Here is a 20,081-nt window from a genome sequence, read left to right on the forward strand (position 1 = left end):
TTTCTTCATCCATTCTTCCATTGAAGGGCATCTAGGTTGTTTCCAGGTTCTGGCTATTACAAACAATGCTGCTATGAACATAGTTGCGCATATGCCAAAGCAGTTTCTTTATTCATTAATGGTAACCATAGCATACAGAGGGAAATCCCATATTACCTCCCCTTTTCTGTTTAAATAAAAAAGGAAGGTTTAACTTTAACATAGCAAAATTACATATAATAAAACAGGTATCAAGTAATATTTATAGTTACAATATTTATATTTATTTTATCTTTTATTGCTTTCTGAGGTTTTTGTCTTCCCTGGTTCCCACAATTGTTAAGTCCCCAAAAAATCACACAGAGGTCTACATTAGTTATAAACTGATTGGCCCATTAGCTCAGGCTTCTTATTAACTCTTATAACTTATGTTAGCCCATTATCTTTGTCTATGTTATCCACGTGGCTTGGTACCTTATTTGGCAAGGCAGTCACATCTTGCTTCTTCTGTGGCTGGGTCAGGACTGCCGACTAAGCTTTTCTCTTCCCCAAATTCTCCTGTTCTCATTGACCTACCTCTACTTCCTGTGTGGTTGCCCACCTGTAATTCCTGCTTGGCTACTGGCCAATCAGCATTTATTTAAATTATAATTGACAGAATACAGACCATTGTCCCATACCACTTCCCTCTCTTTTTAACTTTTAAAACAAGAACTCTGAATCTAATATCCTTTGTTTAGCTTTTCTTTTGACTATTAGCCATAACAACTTGTAATCACCATTCTAAACAAAAAAAAATATTCATAGTTCATTCTTTGGAAATGTGGGTATAGTTTCCCAGGCTACTTCCTGCTGCTTTGGGGGCCACTGATAATTTTATGGGGACCTAAAGAAAATTTATAACTATAATCAAGTCACAACTGGAGTATCCTGTGAGGCTTGATCATCTCAGGCAGCAATCTTGAATCTGTTCTGGATGTAGAACTCAGACGTCTGGACCATCTGTTCCTCCTGGATATTTCTCAGGTAGTCTTCCTTGATCAAACCTGATTTTTCTTAACAATTCTTTGAGATGTAACTCATGGGCCATGAATATAGCATATGTGCTAATGTTAAGACAATTAATCGTGATTTCTCATAAGTCCCTAATACACTTGAGTATGTCTTATTCTTTCCCTGAGTGCTTTTGCAATTTTAATAAACCACCAAATGTATTTCATACTGGTTCTGAAATTCTTTTCTCTATCAGTCACTGATCCTGGGACTGTCTAAGTGGAGAGACCAGAAGGCAAAAGGAACTCCTGAAATATCAGGAAGTGACAGTGTGTCTGGGGCAGAGCATCTGTCTTCTCACCCCTGACAATACCATGAGATATTGATTACTTTCCTCATCATAGTAACTGCCCTTGGTAACTCTCAAACCCTAGCTTCTTAGTTTCATGTGATGACTTACTAGTGTTTTCATCTCTTGGTGTTCCTTGGGATCCTTAGAGATCACTTTTAGTGGTACCAAGTACTAGTGATCCCTCAGTTCCCTGATACAAATTCCTTTTTTGGAAGGCAGTCACAGATACCCAAGAGCCTATTCTAGATTGCATACAGATGTTGACAGAGATGTGAATTCATATACCAGACCTCACCATCCTCTACCTTTTCTTCTTACTTCTTTCCTTTTTTTATCCTAAAGATGCTCACTCTTTCATGATTCTCTGGAATAAGAAAATGTCATGGATTCAGATACATAAGAAATCTTTGCACCATGGTGGTGCGGGAGAATTGTCTATATTCTGTCAATTATGTTTTAAATAAATGCTGATTGGCCAGTAGCCAAGAAGGAAGTATAGGCAGAACAACCAGGAAGTAGAGGTGGGTAAATGAGAACAGGAGAATTCTGGGAAGGGGGAAGCCAATTCCTCCCCAGTCCTGTCCAGACACTGAAGAAGGAAGATGTGACCTGCCTTGCTGAAAAAGGTTCTCGAGCGATGTGGCTAACATATACTAGAATAATGGGCTTATATAAGCTATAAGAGCTAATACAAAGCCTGAGCTAATGGGCCAGTCAGTTTATAACCTAATGTAGACTCTCTGCGTGATTTTCTTTGGGGCTAAATGGCTGTGGGACTTGGTGGGAAAACAGAGACCAGGCAGGACAGAAACCCCAACAAGCAGGCCCTCATGTTACACCATGCCTGGTTCTGTCACTAATCTTCCCCCCACCATGTGTCACGAAATTTCCTTGATTCCTCCTCTCAGAGGCCATCATCACTATAAGTCCCCTCTGTTTCTAGGTGTGAATCTGGCTCAAGCTATCATTATTCTTTCAAAAGTGGAACTACCATTTTTTATTTTCATTTAATCTTGCTCTAATACACCTCCCCACCTTGTGTGCTATTTTTCTTTACTTTTACAATTCTCACCCAAAACAATTTTCTAGCTGTCATTTAAGGCTAAACCTACACTGTCATACCTCAGGCCAACACAAACACAATACATAAAGTGGTAAAGAGCAAAACCTGGGAGTCTGTTTAACTGTGAACACCACTCAGAGATACCTGAGAAACATATTGTTAGTTCTTCAAAAATTTTAAGTATCTCCAAGATCCAAATGTCGTGTCTTTACTCCTCTAGAAGGATGTTTTCAGATTGTAGTTACTTTTCTCTGTTTATATACTACATTTTAAAGTTCTTTCTTCCTGGTTTTATTCTATGTTTCTTAATGCTTCGCTTTTTAAAATTGCTTTTATGAAGCCAAACACATATCAAAGAGAAACTATAATACATGTTTATGAAATTCATAACTAAATTATTTAAAACTTGTTTTAGTGCTTTGAATAATAACAAAGATATCTAGCTTCAGAGAGTGTAGTATTCCAGGTGAGAAGGAAAGCATTATACAAATCAATGGAATAAAAATCTGATTCAAATTTGTATTTTAATATATTTGACTTGAACATTTCAAACATTATTTCAGGGGAAATTTAAGGCTACACCAGTGATTATGGGGGCATAGAAACTGTTTGGAACAGGATTTAATGATTCTTTTAAAAAACTTTTGAATAGAATTATGAAAACTGTATTCATAAACAGATATTTACAGATTAAATTTGGGATTAAAGTTAAATAAGACAAAATACCCATAATTTAGAAGTTCCTCAAGTATGTGTGAAACTCTATCCAAAGGAAGGAGATTCTGATCAGAGTTGAGATTACAACAACAGGAAAGAAGATAAATATGGGAAAACAGGATGTTCTGTAGAAGTTTGACTAAGAACTGATCAGCAAGGCAATGCGGTAGAAGTGTGGATCTTTTTTCCTGTAAGATTCCTTACCTGTTTGGATCAGATGTTTATGACATTGATGACAGCAGGATTCATCACTGGAATGCTGGGGAATGTGTTCATTGGACTGGTAAACTGCTATGACTGGGTCAAGAACCACAAAGTCACCTTCATCAACTTCATCCTGATCTGTTTGGCAGTTTCTAGAATGAGCTCCCTGCTTGTGGTATTTGTTGATGCAATTATATGGGAACTAGCTCCTCATGTCTATGATTCTTCCAGTCTAGCAAAATGCTTTGATATATTATGGATCATGACTGACCAACTGTCTATATGGTTTGCCACCTGCCTCAGCATCTTCTACTTCCTCAAAATTGCCCATTTCTCCCACCCCCTTTTCCTCTGGTTGAAGTGGAGAATGAGAAGCATGATTGTTGTTTTTCTTGCATTTTCTTTGTTCTTGCTGATTTTTTATTTTCTACTGCTTGGAACACTTCCTATTTTCATGGAGATTTACATGATGGCTAAAAGCAATCAGACTCTATTTTCAGACACACACGAAACCATTGCTGTCAAAAACCTAATTGTTTTTCACCTGACATACTTGATACCATTTCTTGTGTCCCTAGTATCATTGCTCCTTTTATTTTTGTCCTTGGTGAAACACTCCAGAAACTGCCACCTCATTTCCACCAGCTCTGAAGATTCTAGAACCAAGGTTCACAAGAAGGCAATGAAAATGCTGTTGTCTTTCTTCATTCTCTTTATAATTCACATTTTTTTTTTCGTGCAGCTGACACGTTGGTTATTTATGTTTTATCCAATGAATAGCTCAGTTAATTTGGTTATGTTAACATTAGATATCTTTCCTTTAAGTCATTTATATATTCTGATCCTGGGAAATAGCAAGCTTCGGCAGATAGCAGTGAGGGCCCTTCAACATCTTAAAAGCCAGCTGCAAGAGATTCTCCAGAGTTTTTACTAAGTGACTAAGCTAATGGGGAGCCTCGGAAGGTCACTGTTCTTCTGCTGGGTTCTAAATACTGCTGAACATACACAAACAGTTCTTTAAACACACTACCTTTTCTGGCAGTTTGCACATAGGCTATAAAACAGAAACCTATCCTTTTTGTTTCCAGCATTGGTAATCAAAACTAGTAGTCTCAAACATTTTAAATATTTTAACTATTTAAAGGAATCAAATAGTTAATTTTACAGGCAAAAGAAATGTAATAGCCATTAAGAAGGAAGGTTTGTTGATGTAGGATTCCCTCTGTATGTTGTGATTACCATCAATGAATAAAGAAACTTCTTTGGACCTATAGCAGGGCAGAACTTAGGCAGGGAAAACTAAACTGAATGCTGGAAGAAAGAAGATGGAGTCAGGAAGAAGCCATGTAGCCCTGCCAGAGACAGACACCAGAACATCAGTTGGTAAGCCACAACAAACCTTCCTTTTGTGGTTGTGTAGCTCACTTAAAAATGTAACATATAATTAAGAAATATAGGTTAATAGATAATCATTTATAAAAGTCAAGCTTGTAGTCATGTTAGATTATTTAGATGTATAGAGATATATTTCAGTTAGATTGGTATTCTTCAAATCTTTCAGAGACCTTCAGAATATGGCATTTCAAATGTTTTAATAACTTAGGATTTTTCATGATAATGAGACACATCTGCTCCTGGCAGCACCAAGCTACTTCAAGAAGGAAGATAGACATCGACGAAGCTCCTTATAGAGTTGGTTAGCCATTTGGGCAGGAAACTGCTTTTGCCTGGGCTGCTTGATGAACTGGACATGCAGAACCCACAGAGGAATGAATGCTGAACTTGCAGTGAGATGATCTTTCAGGGTTCCTGCTTCATGAAAGAGTCTGTGAGACATTCTTCAGGATAGAAAAAAAAGTGACTGGCAAACTGCCAATATAGGCAGAACTGTCTTTGAAATTTCCTGCTTTGTGGAAAAGTCTGCTGGATGCTATGAGCCTGTAGGCTGAAGATGGATGCCCCAATAATACAAAAGAACTTTGGGTGACTGTCTAGGTAGTAAGATGTCTCTGCCATTTCTAGAGTTTCGGAAGTTGCTTGCAATGTATTTCCTGTTTACTTAAGTAATATATCCTTCTGGAGTCTTTGATGGAGTTGAAGTATTTATAGTTATAGTTTTCCTTAGTTATGATAAAAGATAAAGTATATATAAATATTATAATTATAATTTTTGCTTGATATCTGCTTTATTATATGTAATTTTACTATGTTAAAGTCAAAACCTTCCTTTTTATTTAAACAGAAAAGGGGAGGTGATGTGGGAGTCCCTCTGTGTGCTGTGATTACCATTAATGAAAAAAGAAACTGCCTTGGCCTGTTAATAGGGCAGAACTTAGATAGGCGGAGAAAACTGAACTGAATGCTGGGAGAAGGAAGGCAGAGACGAGAAGCCATGGAGCTGCCACTGCCAGAGACAGACATGCTGAGACTTTGCTGATAGACCATGACCTCATGGTGATACACAGATTAATGGAGATGGGTTAAATTAATATGTAATATTAGCCAACAAGAAGCTAGAGCTAATTGGCCAAGCAGTGACTTAATTACTACAGTTTCTGTGTGATTATTTCAGGGCTAAGCTAGCCGGGCAGCCAGGATGAACAAGTGGGCCCTCCTCCTACACCTTGGTGAGAAATATTATTTGCTTTTTTTAGCTCAATACATCATGGAATCAATGATCATCTGTTTTCTGATTTTCACATTTTATCTTAATATGTATGTATGAGTATTTGCCTGAACATGTGTATGAGCAGCATGTATATTCCTAGTGTCCATGGAGACTAGAAGAGGGCATCAGATACCCTGGAACTGGGGTTACAGATAGTTGTGAACCACGATGTGCTACTGAGATCAGAACCTGAGTTCTGTGAGAGGAGCAAATACTCTTAACAGCTGAGCCATCTCTCCATCCAAATTTTCTGATTTTAACTATAGCTATCATTAGATTATTTTGATTGAAACTATAGCATAAAGATTAACTCAGCCAAGTTACATGTACATTTTATAATGATACACATTATATATACAGTAACAATTTCTCCATCATCTATAGTTCAACCATTTGATATTTTAACGAAAGTTATAAAAATTCAACATAGGATTAAAAATAATATCTATAGTTATATAGTTTTTAAAATACAAATATTCACTTGGATTTTTATTTGCTTATAGTATATGATAGGCATGATTATATAATTCTCAATGTTTTCTTCATAAAGACCTTCCTCTTTAATGTAACTATGAACATAAATGTTTTTCAGTGAGTATCACTGGACTTGTTTTCTTATTTGTTTTTTTTAAACTTAACTCTCATGTTTTGGTCATTTTTCAAATCATGTTTACATATGATTCTTTTTCTGGTGGCCTTTCTATCATCTTCAGAGTATTTCTAAAGCATCAGTAACTTCTAGGTTTCTTGGTTTCCATACCATAATATCTAGGATTATCTAGCCCTTTTCCAAATCTTGGGACTAGAAGGAATTCCTTCATATGTGGGTCTGACAGGTGCTTTGAGGCACACGTTTTGGGGAAGCTCCCAGGAAATTCATAATGAGTTGGCTTCTCATTATGTGGCTCAGGATAGCCCAATATTCACTGTATAATTTCAGCTGGGCTCAAACTCAAAATCCTTCTGACTCAACCCCTGGAGTACTAGAATTACAGACATGTAACACCATGCCTAATACTTTTTCCAAATCTCTCAAATTAATTATATAATGTAGTCAAGATAGCACCTGATTATATTAGAATCATAAAATAATATCTATTTACAATGATTAGCCTTTATAAGGTATAAATTAATAAAAAGAATATTACTGTTGTTCTCCACCTCAACTGGACAGATATATTTAAAAAGCCATTATAGAAGAGAAGGAAAAAAGTAAAAGGGAGGACAAGGAAGAGTGCTATGAATTTCAAACTTTTAGATATGATATGGCTATTACACACATAAGCTGCAATAATCACATTACACCAGCCAAGATTAAGTTAGTTCAAAGACTCCATAATGGAATAAGTGGGGATCCTGTGGCCCAGTTCCTAGCTGAGGGGCTATAGGCAGATAGCTATTGTTACTTTCTTTTTTTTTTAAATTTATTTATTATGTATACAATATTCTGTCTGCGTGTATGCCTGAAGACCAGAAGAGGGCACCAGACCTCATTATAGATGGTTGTGAGCCACCATGTGGTTGTTGACAGGACCTTTGGGAGAGCAGGCAATGCTCTTAATCGCTGAGCCATCTCTCCAGCTCCGTCACTTTTCTTAAGGATATGGATGACCCAATACCCATGTATATATGGTAACATGAATTGGACTCTAGATTTAAAGAAAAAACGATAAAAGGAGGATATTAAGTAGGGAGATGTGCAGGAGGCAGCTAGTGGTTAAACACAGTATAATTCTTCAGGCATTGTTAAAGACAGCGACTTTCAACATCCTAGAACTTTCCCAGTAGGCTAGGGTGGCTGGTTAGAGAGCCCCAGGGATCCTTAGCACTGTGGCTGCAAGCATACTACCAAGCCTGACTTACTTATGAATGCTCTGGGGGGATCAAACTTATATCTTCAAGCTTTTACAGAATGTACTGTACTGACTGAACTATGTTTCCAGATCTTTCTCTCTGTGGTCACTGTTTCTGTCCTATTACAGTCAGATTTTTCTGATATTTTAAAACATCTGGAATATTTATCAATTAAAAACTGATGATTTTTCCCTTTAAAGCACCCATTTAGACTAAAATTTTAGCAAAGGAACCTTAGTCAAACAGCCTTGGGACTCATCTGGCAAGATTAAATGCTTATTGGCACATGTCAGGGGTATCAGTCTTGGCTATACAGCAAATTCCCAAGCAACCCTGTCAAAAGAAAACAAAACAAAACGAAACAAAAAAAAAAAAAAAGGAAGAAAAAGCACAAAAAAACTACTACAACAAAAGAAAAATAAAACCTTTGGGTTCTTAAGCTTTTCTAGAATTAAACTAATGAGGAGACACTGGATTTCATTCTGAAATATTGTTCTTAATCACTGGACCCTTTAGCTTTTGTTTCTGTGGTACAGACTTTTCAACACGTGGCCCAGGTTGTTTTTGAACACATGATGCTCCAACTCAACCTGAGTACTGGGATAACAGCTGTGTACTACTATGTCTGGCTCTCACTTGATTTTTTCAGTTATCTTTGAGCATCATGAGATTTTCCTAGAAGAGCCTAGAAACTAGCAATTTGCTCACAAAGACGGCAGAGGGTTTTCAAAACAGCATGCGCTATCTTAACATGTGCTCCTAGGGAGGAAATAACTGTGACAGTTCCACTTCCATGTCAAGTCTGTAGCAGCATATATTCATCTTACATGAGTTTAGAACAAATACAATTACATTTATATGTAAGGAAAATCACAAGTAGAAATGAAAATTATTTCCAAGCTAGAGTAGGTAGTATGTTTCTATATTAATATATATTATCAAGCAGGAACAGTGTTCTGTATGATTTAGTTTCAATCCCACGATCTTTGTGCATCATTTAAACTGTAGCAGACATAATTACCTGGGGAACTATTTTATATTAGACTTTAAGAAAATCATATTCATGATTAAATATGAATCACATAACAGTGTTAGATTAGTAACAAAAAAAAGAACAAACCGTTGCTTTCCCTCTATCTATTTGCATTTCTTTTCTTCAGAAATAACGATTTTAACTCTTAGATGTTTCTGCATTGATTTTTCTAATCATAGTTTATGCTTCCTTTTATATATCACATCTTTTTTTGTAGAGTTGGGGACCAAACTTAGAGCTTTGGGCATGCTAGGCAACACTCTACAACTGAACCAAATCTCCAGTCCTCTGTAACAGCTCCTGATGGACTTCCCATCAATACATACACACCCTTTCCCTCTTCAAGCTACCCAATGTTACATTATCATTTCTTGTCAACCAAGTACTTATATTACAGGTACAGTATTAGTCACATGAGGTATGACAGTATAACTTTTGACTATTTTATTTCTCATGGGGTTTATAATGACTTCAGTTTTTGTTTCAAAATAAAATATAAGTACTAACTCACCCCAGACTTGGAAAAATCTCTAGCATACACTCACACATACACCAGGCATTTGCTCTTTTTTGGACGTTCAGTACACTCCATCCTTGGGCATTTCCTGTTTATTTCATCTGGTTACCCCCTCCATTTTAGCAGTTAGAAACTTCCTGGCTGTCCATAATGCACAAAACGTCCTAATCATTCACAACAGATCATATATATTACCCTCCCACTCCACAAGGACAGCACCATTCCATTTACATTCTTTCCTTCCACGTGTCAACTGTATTTTCGCAAGGTTTGTAACTTCTGTATTTTACTCTGTAACCGAAATTAAGTATTCCCTTTTAAAGAAGAAAGCCATGTTTGGTCCATTTGCATTATTATCAGTTTGCATTACTAGCAGAGAATAATCAGTTCCTTTCTTTTTGCTTCGACTGGACTTTTTCTTTTGGCTCTAACGTCTCTTTGACAGGGACATCTTCTCACACTCCCACCATTTGTTCAAAATCCTGCTGTCACATTTGGCAATGGGGACAAGCTTTCCTGTAGTCTGGCTCTGATCCAGTTTCAATGTATCCTCTTGTGTGAGGAAGCGACATATACTTTTCAGGTCACATTCATGGTATATCAGGCCTCTGATTCAATGACACTCCAATATTCTCAGAATGTAAGTTGGATGTAAATCTGTGTTCTTGAAAACCTTTTTTTTCCCCCTTTCTCACAATGCAATCTGTGAATCCCAAGATTCGCCCGGGATTCGTATTCCTTAGGTACGTCCTTGGGCCTTAGTCTCTCTGCTTCTGGAACGTCTTTGCTCTTAACAGACCGGGCGAGCTTTCAAAAACCAGCTCCAAACCCCGGGCAGGGGAGGCAGGGAGCAGGTCGCGGGCGAGCGCGCTCTCGCGAGGCTGCCCGTTCTTCACGCGCGTCCCGGCGGCGCGGCGGGCGGGGCGGCCTGGGCGGAGGCCATCTTGCGGGTCCCCGGAGGCCGGCCAGGCAGGCGCGGCTCTAAATGTGTACCTGCAGGCGGATGTTGAGGATCACCGAGCCGGCGATGTAGAAGTACGGGAAGTTCGTGCGCAGCTGCCAGGCCAGCTCGAAGAAGGCGAGCAGGGTCCGGGAGAGCCCCTTGCAGAAGGCACAGTACGGGGTGGCGGCCGCGGGGCCCAGGGCCGTGAGCGCCAGGGCGGACGGGACGTCGGCGGGGGCCATGGTGCTGTCCCACTCGGCCGAGGGTCTCCGCAGCTCCGCGCGGTCCCGAGCAGGGTCGGGCCGTGGCCCGGACGACGTGGCCACCCGTTCCCCGCTTCCCAGGCAGCGGCTTCCGCGCCCTCCGCGCCCTCCGGCCGCTCCCTCCCTAGTGGCGCGGGGCGGCGTGGGCTCCGCCCCTTCCTGTCAGCTCCCGTGGAAGGTCCGCTGCAGGCGGTTATGTAACTGGTAGGGACAGCTGCGCAGAGATCGCTGTCGCTTTAAAGGAAAAGAGCTCGGTGAGCTGACTTAATTCAGCCAACAGTACACATTTTTTTTTTTTTTGCAAGGATCAAAGGTGGATTAAAATGAATTCGTCTGCTCCGTGATCCTGTAGCATTCACTCTGATACTAAGACAAGATGGTTACGGTACACAAGCTGATACAGGCAGTCTGCATTTGTAGCATGCTGTAACTGTGAAAAGTCACCATATTAGGTTATGAATTTAACTGTGTATTAGGACGATTTAGATTGCTAGTAACAAGCAAAAATATATACGCCCTTTTTTTTCCACTGTGTGTATATCTATTTGTCTGTCTGTCTATTATCTATCGTGTCTCCACTTAATATAAATCCATAAAAGGTGTAGATTAGGTATAAAATCCAGCTTTTTGCATGGAAATGTAATGGTGAAAAACCTAAAGTAGGCTCTAATGATGAGAACACTACTATTATCTATTTTTATATCCTTGGTACCCTTATAGAAATATGTGACTTCATTAGTCACAATGCTTTATGTGGTGCACTTTTATTGTGTTTTTGAGTAATCCCTTCGTTTAGCTACATGTATGTATAATGATTGTTTGTTAGTTGCTGATCATGACTTTCACAATACAGTGTAGTTTTAAATATCAATGTCAAAATGCTCCATATCTAACCCTGACCTGAATGTATGTGTTACATATTCAAAGCCTCCCTGTGCTCCAAATAGTATCAGGTCGAAAGGGCACTCTAATCCCCCAAACTTCAAAAGGAAGTTCAAATATCGCAAAATGAACTCAACCTGGACTGTAGGAGGCTTTTTGGTGGTTAGATAAAAGCCAGCATTTTTCCAGGAACTTGTGAAGTGGGTTCCTCTCTGCCAAAGGGGGTCATTTCCCTTACTGCTTGCCAATAGGACATATAGCTCTCTTGTTAACACATACTTCTGGCCCCCATCAGCACATCAAGGTCCTTAATCTGATCCCTCAGTCCCTACTCACAGTATTTATACATTTCAAAACCCACATGCCCATCTCCTGGCCCTTCCTTCCCTCCAGCACCTCACTCTCCTTGTAACCATTGCTGTTCTCATTGTGCCTTAACCAATATTCTTAGATGGTTAAGAAGAAGAAAGGAAGAAGGAAGAAAGGAAAGAAAGAAAGAAAAGGAAGAAAAGAAAAAGAAAAAAGAAGCACAGTAATCCTTCCAAATGTTTTCAACAAATTCCTAATACAAAACCAAGATAAGACTACATCAAAAAAAGAGAAAATTGCAGACTAATATCCGTGATGAACAAAAATGCTATAATCCTTATGACAAGGTTTGATATAGAAAAAAGATCATCTACCACAACGAAGTTGGGTTTATCCTGGAGATGCAGAGATAGATCAACATACATAAGTCAATAGTGTAATAAATCGTATCAGTGGACATAAAGACAAGCATAAAATCCAATCGATGTATAAAAGATCGTTTAAAAAATTCAACATGACTTCATGATAAAAGTTCAGGGAGAACAGGAGAGAAATGCAAAGGAAGGAAGCACATGTGGATATGCTGATGGAGATGCTAAAGCAAAAAGAACTGTTAGAGAAGCTAGGCAAAGTGGTATATAGCACTTGGGAGACTGGTGTAGGAGGATTGCCACAAGTCTGGCTTACAAAGCTTTGCCTATTATGCTATAAAGATTATAAGAATATTTTCTCACTCGTCTAGAATTATTACTCGTTTGTAATAAGGTTTGTTAACAACTCAAATTAACATTTTGTTTTGTGTGGAATTTGAGTAGAAGTTCATTTTTCCATATTATCAAGATTTTTAGTCTCATTTATTGAAGAAAATTTTGTTTACAATTTAATATGATTGATGCTTTCCTTGAAAGTGTTTGTGGACTGCATAAGTGAGTCGATCATTAGACCCATTCTAATTTTATGTATAATTTTATATAAGCAAATTTACTGTGTTTGTACAGTGTTGAAATCACAGGAAAAATTTAAACCTTGATCCTGTGAATTGCAGATTATTTTAAAAAATTAATTATTTTAAAACTGATTGGACCAAAACCAGTAGCTTCACCAAAGCTCTAAATATGAGGAATTTTTTTGACAAACGATGATAAAAAACTGAAAAGTCTGAAGGGCATGAAAGGTGCTTTGACTTTTAATTATCTACAAGAGAAACACATTTGAGAAGATAAACAATAATTCTCCTATGAGGCATGTGTGTATGTGCCTCTGTATAAGTACACAAGTGCACAGTTTTAAACAATGTTACACATAGTTACTAGCTCTTGAAGGAGTATTAGTTTCCTGGGTTCCCAAGAAAATACTCTGAATAATCTACTTATTAAATCTGACATTTTATTAACAGAAAACCAAAGTTGTTTAACACAAATAATGGAGATATTAAATAAAAGTGCTTACAAATGTTGAAACATAATATGTCCTTATTTGCGTGCTAGCAAAAAGAATACAGTTTCAATCCAAAGTTAACCATGAATTCCATTATCTATATGAGGGACAAAGAGTATGTGAACAAGAGTTAATTTGAGCATTTATGGGAATTTACTGTTTGCAGAAAGATAGGGTTGAGTAGATCTACTAACACACTGTGGTGCTGTTTGCTTGACATTGGTCATAGAATTGTAAAGAATAACTAACTACATCCATAATTCAAGGGAACTATAAAGTAGATTTATTGAAGGGGAGGCAGGGAAGATGACTTATCTGGTAAGAGAATCTTCAGTACCATGGGGATCTAAGTTCAAATCCACAGAACTCATAAGAAACATGGCATGATGATGTGTATCTGTAACACCAGTGCTGTGTGGGTGGGAAGTGGAGAGTGGATGATCACTGGGGCTTGCTGGCCACCAGCTCTGCTCCAGGCACAGTGAGATATCATAGTGAAGGCATAACTCACAAACAATGCCACACCAGTTTGGAATTATGATTAATAGGGTGGTATTTATTTAAAGGGGAAAAAACTTACAGATCACCGTCCCATACAACAGCCCTCTGCGCAACCAGGAAGGGAGTCTAGTCGCCGGTGGAGCAGGAAGTGAAGAGAGAGAGGAGAGGGAAGTGGCCGCTTTTTTAAATGGAGAGAGACCACGCCCCAAATGGGCTGGTATCTCAGTGGCTATAGGCTGGAGGAGCGGGAGGACCTCCTGCAACATCATAGCTCAAGGAAATGGGACATAGTGATAAATGAAAACACCTGACATTCTCTATGATCTTTGTTTTGTGGGGCATGTACACTATCACATACGAGCATGCAAATATCATATACATACACTCTCACAAATGTGTTGCTTGTTATTTATTTATTTTTATGGGTGTGATTATAGGAAAGACAGTTCTGGTGAGAAAGTATGAAAGCAACATGATTGGAAAGACAAAGATGAAGGACACAACAGCTTTTCACATGGGACTGTTCTCATGTAGACACTTCACACTCACATGGGACTGTTCTCATGTAGACTCTTCACACTCACATGGGACTGTTCTCATGTAGACACTTTACACTCACATGGGACTGTTCTCATGTAGATATTTTACACTCACATGGGACTGTTCTCACTGTGGACACTGGACCCTCTGCACTGCATCCCTGCTTTGTGCTCTGGGGTTAATCTTCTTCCTGTGCAAGAAGCTCATAAAGATGTTGCTCCACACAATGGATGACAAGATCCCAGCATCACACCCCACATGAAGGACCTGCAAAAGGCGAGCTCCTATCTCTAAAATTGAGGTGTTATGAAATCTTATCATCATTATGTAAAAGTAAAGCAGATCACTTCAGTCACAGAATTAATCATGTTCAACATCAATCTCCTCAAATACAAGAAAAGCATCCTGGGAGGGGAAATCATGCCAGTTCTGTTTATTCTTAGCATCTAAAAGTGAAAACAAAATAGTTGTCAAAATATTTTATAGAATTAATAAATGGGTGAAGGAATAGGTGAATTATGTGAAGGCTGTTAAGATGACAGAAAATAAGCAAATTATAAAATCTATGTAGCATGAATTTTTTGTTTCTGTTTTCATTTGGTTCACTTTGAGGTTGAAAACTTATACAAACAGAAGCATTTTTCAGAACAGAGCCTAGCTATTATACAATTTTCAGTGAAATGTTAATAGATTATTAAAACAGAAGTATTAACTGCAGCATGCTGGAACACCAAAGTAGATGGCATTTGTGAAAATATGATAGTTTTTGAAAACCATATAAAAGATTTTAATAAAATCTCATATACTTTTCAACTGTGGATAATGTCACTATCATTACATTTCCTAATACTTATTTTGTATGCAAAATGCCACTTAACATTATAAAATTTAGTTAGTAAGAAGAATAATTTCCTTATTTTTTTATTTTTATGGTTGTTGATTAAACCCAGGGTCTTATACATGACTGAAAAGTATTCTTCCATTGAACTACACGAAGGCCTATCAGCATCCCTTCTCAATTGTTACTTTTGTATGTTTTTCCCCTAACATTTCTAAAAGCTTCTTAAGTGTGCATATTGTATGATTATAGAAGTGAAGCAACAAAATCTACACTACAATGGATATTTTCCCTGGCACCATCCAATTCCTGATAGCCATTTTCTAAATTAGACCTAATGCTCATATTGTTCCATTATAGTTCAAAACGCAAGGATTTCCTTGTTGACACAAAATATTCACCAAGGAAATAGAAAACAAGATATCTGAGGTCTCAAACAGATTCACGATCAAAATATTCATGGACTGTAACACTTTTAACAGTGAATTTATAAACACATGACTACACCGTTGCTAAGTGACCGGTGCTGGGGATAGAGACTGTGCTTGTTCTGTTGCTCTGTTTTTGCTGCTTTGTCTGTTGAATATGAGTTACTCCTCTCTTGAAGGAGTGCCTTGCATCAATTCAGTAGAAATTTGGGCTCTTTTCCTACAACTGTGTCAGAGACTTTTACAGCAATCTTGCCTCTATTAATACAGTAGCAGTTCTGAATCTGAACAAAGCAACTTGGCCTACAGAGTCCAGCAGCTATAGCTATTCTAGTAGAACCTCAAATGTTTCCTGTTTAGAGTGGAAGGTGGAGAAGAGGGGCTTTACTGCCTCTCCTGGATACAAGCTTTGTCACTTTTCTTGAAGTCCTTGAACCTCTTGTACTAGCACTTTCTCCACACTGCCCCACCTCAACGTGTTTTGCATTTCTCTTTGTCTTCTTCTGTCTTTTTGCTATGGAAAGAGCTATCCCATGAGGACCTTTCTGTGTTCAGGTATGTTAATGTTTCTGTTCTAGAAATTTTGTCACTTTCTTTGTTCACTATTGCTCCAATTTCCAGTTATAGTCTATCTTTCACATACAATAACCTTTGCTTTTCCTTCAATCTAAACATTTTTGTTAGTGTTATGTTTACACAGGGCCTCACCAACTAGCCCAGTTTCCTTCAGTGCTGAGCCACATATACCAGTGTGCTCCATTAGGCCAAGTTTTATGTTTTTATGTTACTAATGTTTTATGTTATATGTTTTTCTGCTGTCTTATTTTGATGCTTCTCTTTTGTGTTATTGATTCTTTGACTATGTATTAAGTCTTGAAGAATATTCTGACCCATAATTCCATTCCCTGACTTGACTGGGGTATGTATTGGTTTTTATATGCCTTGATGCCTACAGTGACATTACAGGAGAAAATGTTAGTGCAAACTGGAGAGAAATGAATAGTGCCTACTGCTCATACTGGTGAAGGAATCAGATGCATTAACAAAGGTAGGAGACATGGATAATGAAAAGAATTCTTGTCCTGCAAATGAATTCATGTTAATTTATTGTCTGCTTTGTAACAGAATAGGAATTATCCATTTATTTACATGTGTGAATAAGATAGTCACAAGTCTTTAGACTATTTACATTACTATTGCATTGATTAAAAATGAAAGCAATTTTATATCATCTCCTAACAACTATCATAACACTAATTGTAAGTAAAATGCACAATGAATTTTAAGAAAATGATAAACCTGAGTTATTTAAGTCAGAAATGAAAGGCATTGTTATATAAAAACTGCATATTTATGAACTATTGTACATTAGTTTATGCATGTGTATGTATGCATATATGACCTTATAAAAAGTAAAATTATTAATCCTCTCAGTCCCATGTATTTGAAGAATAACTAAAACTATGTAAGATTATTTGCTAATTGTTTGCTTGTTGGAAGAACTTTGAAAAATATGTACAGGTACTTAACTGGCTTCATTTTGAAATATTTAATGGCATTCTTATGTTACATAGAAGTTAAGATAATTTGCCTTTTAGTAAGTCAGAATTTTATATTTTTTTCCTTGTCAGAAATTAAATGGTTACAACTTAATATACAAACAGTTAAAGCAATACAAATAAACTTATTTGTTTTGATGACAGCACATGAGAATTCTGCTTTTTTCAGCATCAACTATGGAGGACTCCAATCCATTGTGTGTTATGTATGAAGCATCTGGATGAAGCTCAGCTGGGTTTTCTTGCAAAGTGTAAGAGTTTTGTGAGGAAAACAATAACCACTTCTTTAGTACATCTTGATGTTTATTGTACATATGAGTTCAGTAAATTAGTAAATTAGTATGTTATGAATTGTCAAGAGTCAGCTAGATATACATCAGAAGTCTATATTTACAAATATTAACACTATAGTAGAATTTGGAACATCATCTTGGAAACAATGAACGGTGTCCCACATTACATATTATTAACTACTCTAAGTGTGGAATTTGTAATGGGAATTTTAGGCAATGCATTAACAGTGCTAGTGAACATTATGGCCTGGGTAAAGAGGAGAAAGATATCTTTCGTAGATCAGATCTTGACTACTCTTGCAATTTCCAGAATTGCTTATCTCTTTTCACTTACTGCAAATTTATTTCTATATGAACGGTATCGAGCCATAATAACGACTTCAAGAATTTTGAGACACACGAGTACTTTTTGGACAGTAACCAATCATTTCAGTATCTGGCTTGCTACATGTCTCAGCATCTTCTATTTTCTCAAGATAGCCAATTTTTCAAACTCTATTTTTCTTCATCTAAAGTGGAGAATAAAAAAAAAATGGTTTCAGGGACACTTCTGGCATCTCTGTTATTCTTGTTTTTAAACATTTTAGTTGCAAACACACGTATTCATGTCTTCATTTACAGAATTGAAGCAAATACTTCCTTCAGTGCTATATCAAGTAATTATTCTCAAGTTCTGAGGCACATTATATTCACCAACACTCTGTTCACACTCATTCCCTTCACCGTGACCCTGACCGTGTTTCTCCTGCTCATCTTCTCCCTGTGGAAACATCTGAAGAACGTGCAGTACAATGCCCAAGGGTCCAGAGATGTCAGCACAGTGGCCCACATAAAGGCCCTGCAAATGGTGGTCAGCTTCCTGTTACTGTATTCCTTTTATTTTCTCTCACTTCTTTTGCAGTTTTGTAACATTAAGTATAAGCAAAAAAGCTCAGTTTCTCTCCTTTTCTGGGCTATTGGAGTAATTTTCCCTTCTGGTCACTCTTATGTCTTGATCCTGGGAAACACTAAGCTTAGACAGGCATTTATTTCCATGGTGTGGTGGCTGAGATGCAGGCTCAGTGCTGTGGAATTCCTCAGTTTTCTAAAATGTACATCATCTTTTATATTTTAGATAAACATTAGTTCTTAATAAATTATTTTTGTATAAATTTCAAACTTCTGTATTTGATTTGTAGCATTGTGAATTTTGCAAAATTTTGTGTAGATTAGGTACTGCCCTAACCATTAAGCCTTGGCAAAAAATATGGAAATACCTATATTGTTTTTATAAGGATAGATATGAACATGGTCTTAATAAATATATAAACACAAAATATTAGCAAAATTAATTTTTCTATCTATAATTAGACACTTTGACATTTTCAAATGATTTATGTTAAATGTAAAATACATGGGTGTATGTATTTATGTTAAATGTAAAATACATGGGTATATGTATTCATGTGGCAAGTATTCAATGTTGTTAAAACTGTTGTAAGAATTCTGGGACTCTTTAGAAGTGACCCTTTTATATTACTAGATTTGTTTTATCAAATTTTTGTCTTCTAAAATTGTTAATTTATTTTTGTACTTATTGGAAAAAAATGTTTTCATTTTTCTGTATGTCTTTCAGAGACAATTTGAAGGGGATGCACATGTTATAATATTTGGATATGTGTAATAAATAGCTACTTGGAGGAGGATATTATAGTACTTATACATGGCTCACTGACATTTGAAAATTTCAGCCTTTTTTGAATATTGTATGATTAAGTTCTCTTATTGAAAAGAGGTTAAAGTTCTCAATTGGGAAACAGGAAAATTGTTCAGTGAGTAGTTGTTTGTTATTCAGTTGCTTAGGAAACATTAAGAAAAGGAAGTATGTATATATTCAATGCTGAGAGAAATGCTCTGCTTTGTAAAGTATCTGAAGTTGAATAAATTTTTAGAGATGGAACCTATGAATGTGAAATGCTAATAGTCAAAGATGAAGCTCAATAAAAGAAAAACTAGATAAGAGTCAATGTATAGCTTTCTCGATGAAAATAATTAAATAGAGTAAATACCAATACAAGATAAAATCTAAATTGCATAACGATAACATTTCAAACACAGTTTAATCCACAGGGCAATAAAAGTGGAAGTGCACAGAACAATTTTCACTAAAAAGCATCTCAGGGAAATCTCACATTTTCAGCATCAAATGGAAGCCTGTTTAGTTTCCTTCTACTGTGCTGCCAAGGTACTGGTAAACCACAGAACACAGCATTCAATAGGCTTTTAAAACACTATTTTAAATAACTTTTACACAATACGTCTACCATGATTCTTGTCTGTTAGTAGCTTTCACTTCATCAACACACTAGATTTACTGCCATACCTAGACAGTGGAATTCTAGCTCAGTGATCACAGCAATGATTTCTTGAATGGTGTCTTGTTCTCAGCCTTGAATTTGTGTGTGTGTGTCACTTTTTCACTTAATATAATGAAGGCATAAGGTATTAATTACCATCAGATGATTGTAGAGCAGAGAAATTTCCCAAGGAGATACTATAAATAACAAGACACCCTAGAAACAAAAAGCTCTTCTTCATGAATGCAATTTATCTGCTGAAACAAAATCCTGATGTTGAAGAACCATTCATGATATCACCTGAGGACTGAAGCTCACATATTCCTGCATTCTCCAGTTCTTCTTCTTCTTCTTCTTCTTCTTCTTCTTCTT

At 37.0% G+C, this 20,081-nt stretch overlaps 3 protein-coding genes across 3 annotated transcripts; 2 read left to right on the forward strand and 1 right to left on the reverse strand.

Annotated features, from left to right (window-relative positions):
• The first annotated feature begins 2,831 nt into the window (after window positions 1-2,831).
• Window positions 2,832-4,377, forward strand: Tas2r42 (taste 2 receptor member 42). The gene has a single exon (XM_005369229.3). It carries the CDS (start codon window positions 3,322-3,324, stop codon window positions 4,240-4,242), a length of 921 nt encoding a protein of 306 aa, XP_005369286.1. The 5' UTR covers window positions 2,832-3,321; the 3' UTR covers window positions 4,243-4,377.
• A 4,249-nt stretch (window positions 4,378-8,626) lies between these two features.
• Smim10l1 (small integral membrane protein 10 like 1) lies at window positions 8,627-10,867 on the reverse strand. Its single transcript, XM_005369198.2, has one exon. It carries the CDS (start codon window positions 10,563-10,565, stop codon window positions 10,362-10,364), a length of 204 nt encoding a protein of 67 aa, XP_005369255.1. The 5' UTR covers window positions 10,566-10,867; the 3' UTR covers window positions 8,627-10,361.
• Window positions 10,868-17,519: 6,652 nt separating this feature from the next.
• On the forward strand, window positions 17,520-18,487 carry LOC101994066 (taste receptor type 2 member 140-like). The gene is given in 2 exon segments (XM_026777096.1): window positions 17,520-17,897; window positions 17,900-18,487. Coding segments are annotated over 2 exon segments (966 nt in total).
• The last annotated feature ends 1,594 nt before the right edge of the window (window positions 18,488-20,081 follow it).

Source organism: Microtus ochrogaster, unplaced genomic scaffold (assembly GCF_000317375.1).
Source record: "Microtus ochrogaster isolate Prairie Vole_2 unplaced genomic scaffold, MicOch1.0 UNK46, whole genome shotgun sequence".
NCBI lineage: Eukaryota > Metazoa > Chordata > Mammalia > Rodentia > Cricetidae > Microtus > Microtus ochrogaster.

What these genes read in the sequence shown, in the direction of transcription:
- Smim10l1 (XM_005369198.2), bottom strand. Translation starts at nt 10,565, where the DNA reads ATGGCCCCCGCCGACGTCCCGTCCGCCCTGGCGCTCACGGCCCTGGGC.
- Tas2r42 (XM_005369229.3), top strand. Translation starts at nt 3,322, where the DNA reads ATGTTTATGACATTGATGACAGCAGGATTCATCACTGGAATGCTGGGG.